The sequence below is a fragment of the Equus quagga genome, chromosome 4 (assembly GCF_021613505.1).
Source record: "Equus quagga isolate Etosha38 chromosome 4, UCLA_HA_Equagga_1.0, whole genome shotgun sequence".
In the NCBI taxonomy this organism is placed as follows: domain Eukaryota; kingdom Metazoa; phylum Chordata; class Mammalia; order Perissodactyla; family Equidae; genus Equus; species Equus quagga.
In genome coordinates this window covers 6,755,142-6,761,141 of record NC_060270.1, presented here as the reverse complement: position 1 = coordinate 6,761,141, position 6,000 = coordinate 6,755,142, and the positions used below count along the sequence as shown (strand labels likewise).

The following is a 6,000-nucleotide window of genomic DNA, read 5'->3' as shown; positions in this document are numbered from 1 at the left end:
GTTAGACTTTTTGTTGTTGTTGTTGAGGAAGATTGGCCTTTAGCTAACATCTGTCACCAATCTTCCTCATTTTATGTGGGATGCCGCCACAGCATGGCTTGATAAGCAGTGCTGGGGCTGCACCCAGGATCTGAACCTGCAAACCACAGGCCACCAAAGTGCAGTGTGCGAACTTAACCACTACACCACCAGGCAGGCCCCAAGGTTAGACTTTTTTCTATTGAAGAAATTATCTGGAGACGTCCCAGATCCCACTTCACCTTGTGTCTGCACCCTGAAAGGAAAAGCTGAGGCAATTTCATAGCTAATTATCATAATATAAACACTCTCTTCTGAACTATTCAGACAAATTAGTGAAAAGGTGTTTTCGATTTGATGATTGACTTAATTAGAGCTTCACTTGAAACAAATCTAAAATTGCATAGCATTTGCATGTGGTATAGTAAATTGAGTCCTGAATAATGGGTCACAAATGTTGAATAGAAATTAGTCTTTACAACAATTTTTCCAGTTAACACAGCACTTCTGGTAGCTGCACATGCTCAGTTTGGGTGTTTGTCGTTGAATTATTTGTTCAACTGTGTGGCTCGATTGAACAAAGGGAGGGTTGATTATTTTGTAAGAATATAGGCTGCTTAAAACTTGGCTTTTTAAAATTTTTTACAAAACTGCTAAACCATCAAATGCTTCTTGCAGTTTACTATTAGCGGAAAATACTCTTTATTCCGTGGTGATCATGACACCTTCAAGAAGACACCTTAACGGGTAGGCCTCCTCCAGTGTGTTTTGCCACCATCAGAAATTTGTGAGGAAAGGAACATTTTTTTCATGGAAACACCAACAAAGTTCTGCAAAACACACTTAACCTGTTTCCTCTTTGTTCTAGAAAAAAAGGAACCTAGGTTGTTCTAGGAACGCTATGCTTATGTGCAGGGACAATGCCTTCTTGCCACAGCGACCGCTTGCTTTCGCATAGAATGGCTCCTGAATTAAGAATACTGTTCGCAGGGCCACCCCGCCGGGAGCAAGGCTGTGACAGCCGCGGAACTGCTTACCTGCGGGGAGAGTCAGTTTGTGCGATGTTCTCCCTGCACCAGAAGGAGAAAACTAATCCCAGCCAGTTCTATTTAAATGAATAATGATCTGGGGTCACTTCGCATCCTGTGGAGGTTAACGACTATTTTTACTGCTCGCTCCACAAATGGATGTTTCAGGTTGAGATACATTTCCCAAGAGTTTATTTTTATATGAATGTCATCACACATGGAAATCAGCCAAAAGCACAGGAGGTCAGAGAATGAGCAATTAAATCTCAGGTGTCCAAGTCGGCCACTCCAATTAAAACATATCCCCAAGCTGGAATCAAACAAAAAGCAACTTTCATTGGAGGACCACATATGTAAATCTAAATGCCATCGCATTGGGTTTTAATGCTTAAGGGGAAAAAATGCAACAAATTGATTTTCTTCTACTCCCACCTTTTATCTCTATAACCAATAACTTTTAAAAATTGAAATAAAATGAAATATAACTGATCCTGTAAGATCTAAGTCCTGAATATTGTTTGCTTATTGTCAGTATACCCATTGGTGCCATACAAATAGGACTGACCACATACATAGGTGACAAGAGCAATATTATCAAAATTCTTTCACTATCATCATGCTGATGAGCTACACTGAAATCTATCAAACCTACAAATATCAAATGCTGGCTGGCATTCAATTCAGACGGGACACTGACTGCAGTCACAGGCGGTATAGTCAGTGAAGCCTTCTCTGAGGGCAGGGACCTGTCACAGTCAGTCAAAGACTGGGTTTCTTATGCCGTTCAACACCAAACTGCTGGGTGCCTTCCTGTGTAGAAGGGCCAGTGAGCAGAGGAGAAGGGAAAAGCTCGTGACTCCCAGAACGACCAGTCCCGATATCAGTGCGCTGGTGACGGCGTTCAGCTGAAAAGGAGCTGCACTTGCAGAACCTGCGGGAAATAAAACACACACAGTGGAAAGGTCCAACAGCAGAGTTAGCTCACCTTAGCCCAATTTACACTTGCAAAACATCTGTCCTCAGTATCTCGTAGAAGAATAGCATGACAATGGATCATGCTGCAACCTATGTGACTATAATTCAATCCAATAACCAAAGGATTATGCGCTCTAGAGTGGCCTGGTATCCCCTGGGCAGACCCCCCGCAAAATCCATAAAATGCTAAAAAAATTGACCAATAGGTCACATATGAGTTCAGAAATCCTCAGTGATCCGTTATTTAACATATAACAAACTTGTAAAACCAGAGCTCATTATATTTAGTTGATTAGTTTTGTAAATGACCACCAAAAAATACTTAACATTTTTAAAAATCATACTTTTATTTTCAATATATGTTAATTATCTTACCAAGCTGTGAATTGTTGGTTGGAGTCTCATCTAGGGGGGAAAAAAAGGAGAAAGAAAACAATATCGTGTCTCCAAATATTGATCTATGTTTATTGTGATTCCAGAATTACTTTCTACCTCCACGTCCCCTCACCTGCACCCACAAGCTCCATGGGGCAGGCAGTAATGAAAATCCTCCTAAACCATTCTGCTTCCCATCCTCTGTTCCAAGTGCCTGAGATTTCATCATCTAACCGTGTCCCAAGCCCACACCCGGCCACTGCCCTGGATACACACACACGATCACAAAATACACTGTGCTGTGCTCTTTCCTGCCAACCTCGCTTCATCATTATCTCTTTAGTCGGTTTAGTGGGGGCAGTAATTGGTAACAGCTATTACATTTTTTATAGCCCTATAACCTGCCATTTGTTCTTCTGTTATAGAGAAATATTCATTATTTAGTGCCATTCTATTTGAAGTGTTGCCAATTTGCCCATCGTAATCTGCAAAAACATCATTTTAAGTTCCAAGAAGATAAATTCACACTTAATAACTAAAGGAGAGGAAAGCATGACTCCTGAGCTGGAGTTGTGGTTTTATTTTCATCTGTTCAGTAACAGACTGACGCTGTTGATTTTTCACTTTCCCCTGGCAAATGTCATCATAGATGCAATGAGCACATTCACTTGGTTTCCCAATTTTTATTACCCATTTTGTAATCATGTAGCAATTAACCCCTGAGCTTGTACAACGAGTGGATTTCACATTTGTGTTTAAGTATGTGGGTGTGTATGTTTGTTATTTGAACCATAAAATGTGTGCAGTTGACTGTTTGATTTTAGAATATAAACATTATTATAATTAATATGTATGCAATGCCGTACAGTTTATAATGTGCTGTTTCATATGTCATCACATTCAATCCTCTTCATAGTCATAGGGTTTGATACTATTGCTATCCCCATTTTACAGATGAAGAAACTGCCATCTGTCACAGCCTCCATGATAGTAAACATACGTTTAAACAAAAGCTCAGTTTTTCCAGAATCCTTTTTCTAAAATAATGTAAACTCGCCACGATGGAAAATATTTTTGGTTATAGAGAAGAATATCTCGAGCTGTGGAACTCCAGAATTAGTGTTTGAAACATTGATGGGAGAAGCTGGTGAGACATTTACAAACCAGCTGATGCCATTTCTTTTCAGACATATGAGTCTTGGCAAAATGATGGTTCTGCTGTTTGATGCTGAAGTACAAGGCCCAAAATTAATCAAGCACTCATTCACAGGATTCTTTAGAATGGCACAGTGCACTGCTATAGGACAAAAAGAAAAACAGCGCAAATTTTCCTTATAAGACACCCTTAGGAAAATCCTAACCTCCAACCAACACCATTTCATAAAGACAGTTCCTTCTCATGAAAATAGATGGAATGAATGGACTGTGATCAACTTATCCAGAAGATTCGCATGTCCCTTCTCCAAAACCAGCGGGCTCACTGGGACATGGGAAGAACATATAATGCCTTTTTAAAAGTTATTCTTTGCTTAGAAATACAGTTATTTGCTTTCAAAAAATGTTTCTATTAGGGGCTGGCCCCGTGGCCGAGTGGTTAAGTTCGCGTGCTCCGCTGCAGGCAGCCCAGTGTTTCGTTGGTTCGAATCCTGGGCGCGGACATGGCACTGCTCATCAAACCACGCTGAGGCAGCGTCCCACATGCCACAACTAGAAGAACCCACAATGAAGAATATACAACTATGCACCGGGGGACTTTGTGGAGAAACAGGAAAAAATAAAATCTTTTAAAAAAAAAAATGTTTCTATTAAAGAATAGAAAACTCCTTCCTCCTATTTGTCCCAAATTAGGCAAAAGTGCTAAGACTGGATGCACCCACTATTTTCTGTATCTCGAGATTAACAAAAGAGGTCAGAATATCCCCTCCTGTCCCATGTTATTGCCAACACTTCTGTAAGAACAATATCCCAGGTGTCACCCATGAGGACCTGGTTGTGGACAAAACCTCTGTGTGGGGACAAAAGATGCCACATGAGCTATACCAGCTCCAGGTTCCAGGACTCAGAAAAGCTGAAGGCATCCTACCTTTGGCAGGTGGCTGCAATCAAAGCGTGTAATATTTGAATATTGTTTGGAACTGTATTTGATTGTGGATAAAGGTAGAGAAAAGCATTATTGGGTGGTTGTTTCTGGTATCCTGCAATTTTAGTAACATTGCAAAAAAAAAAAGCAATGCACTGTCTAGCCCAGAAAGAGGAAGCAGATATTTTCCAGGAGACTTTTGTCACCACACACTTCTGTTTTTCTCTCACACACACTTGGTCTTAACATATACATATACGCTAAAAAGAAACCTTGTGGAATTAGAACAGATTGGAATAGTAAACTTGGTGGGCGCTTCAAAAAACATACAGCTAGCTGAGGAGCCACAGGACGAATGTGATAGCAGCAATACCACAGCTATTGGAAAGCCAGAAGTGGCAGATAAACTGTCATTCTCTGCTTTTCTCTCATGCAAGTAGTTGAAATAAATGGATAAAATGAACATCAGTGCAAAGATATATGCAGAACGAACATTTTTCCTTTCTTAACATAAGCTCACTATTTGTTTGAAAAACCTTCAATTACTTTTGTAGTAAAATGGATGACATATTTCAAAGTTCAGAACCTCCAAACTTGTTACTTGCCACTGTATTATGTTGGTTAATGGTCTCTCTCTACCTTTAAATTCAAAGGTTCCCGGAGGCAAAGACCACGGCTTTCTCTAGTGTATTTCCAGTTCGTAGCAGAGTGCCTGTTCCATGCAAAGACTAAATAAATATGCTCAAATGGATCATTGACTACCCATAAAACTCAATAACACTAGTTGAACAAGAGTTTGGCTTGGACTTCTCCATGGGAATTTATGTAAAAAAAAAATTAGATACTATTGTCTTCCACTGATTGTATCTTTGAATTTACAGAATTGTTCCCCCCATAAGCATTTCCCTACCAAACAGTTTTAGCATTGGCTGCTTAAGATAACACTTCAGGAATTTTGAGGATTTTGAATTTTGAGGATGCGAATATTTTCTTAAATCAACTATCAAGAGGATTAACGATGTTGGGTAAAAATACCCAGAATGTGTTTGATTTCAATTATAAAACCCAAACAAACAGAAGTTCTGAGTTTTAACAACTTATGAAACTTGACCTAAGCCAGATGCCCAGGGGAAAGGAGTGGGTCAATGAGTAAACTGAGCAAAAATTCCGAGGATCAGAGAGCTTTGCAGAGAGCAAATCGAGCCTGAAATTGAACTTGTCTATATGAAATCAGCCGCAGGTCCTGGGGAGATAAACTCTAGATGGACCTAAGGTAAAAATAAAGTGAAACTAAGGACAGACAGTAGCCCTGGTCACTCAGCTGAACCTTAAGTTTACGTAGGATTTGCCTGTGGATGGACATGGCTTGATTTCTGAGTTCTTGCTTATGTGGAATTTAAAATAAATTTCTTTGCATGGATATTACAGTATTATAATGTAGACGTTGTTACATATGGTCCTCTATGCTGTAAGGCCACCATGATCAACCAAAAATGAGGACTATCTTATGGCTATTTACCAAAA

The 6,000-nt window shown here is 39.8% G+C and overlaps 1 protein-coding gene across 1 annotated transcript in view; it reads right to left on the bottom strand.

Annotated features, from left to right (window-relative positions):
* Positions 1-1,801: 1,801 nt before the first annotated feature.
* Positions 1,802-6,000, bottom strand: part of ZPLD1 (zona pellucida like domain containing 1) — a 67,831-nt gene continuing 63,632 nt past the window's right edge. Inside the window, exons 10-11 of the mRNA XM_046659671.1 lie at positions 2,397-2,426; positions 1,802-1,977 (exon numbers count right to left, since the gene is read on the bottom strand). Coding sequence (XP_046515627.1) covers positions 1,802-1,977; positions 2,397-2,426 — 206 coding nt within the window. The remainder of the gene's footprint in view (positions 1,978-2,396; positions 2,427-6,000) is intronic.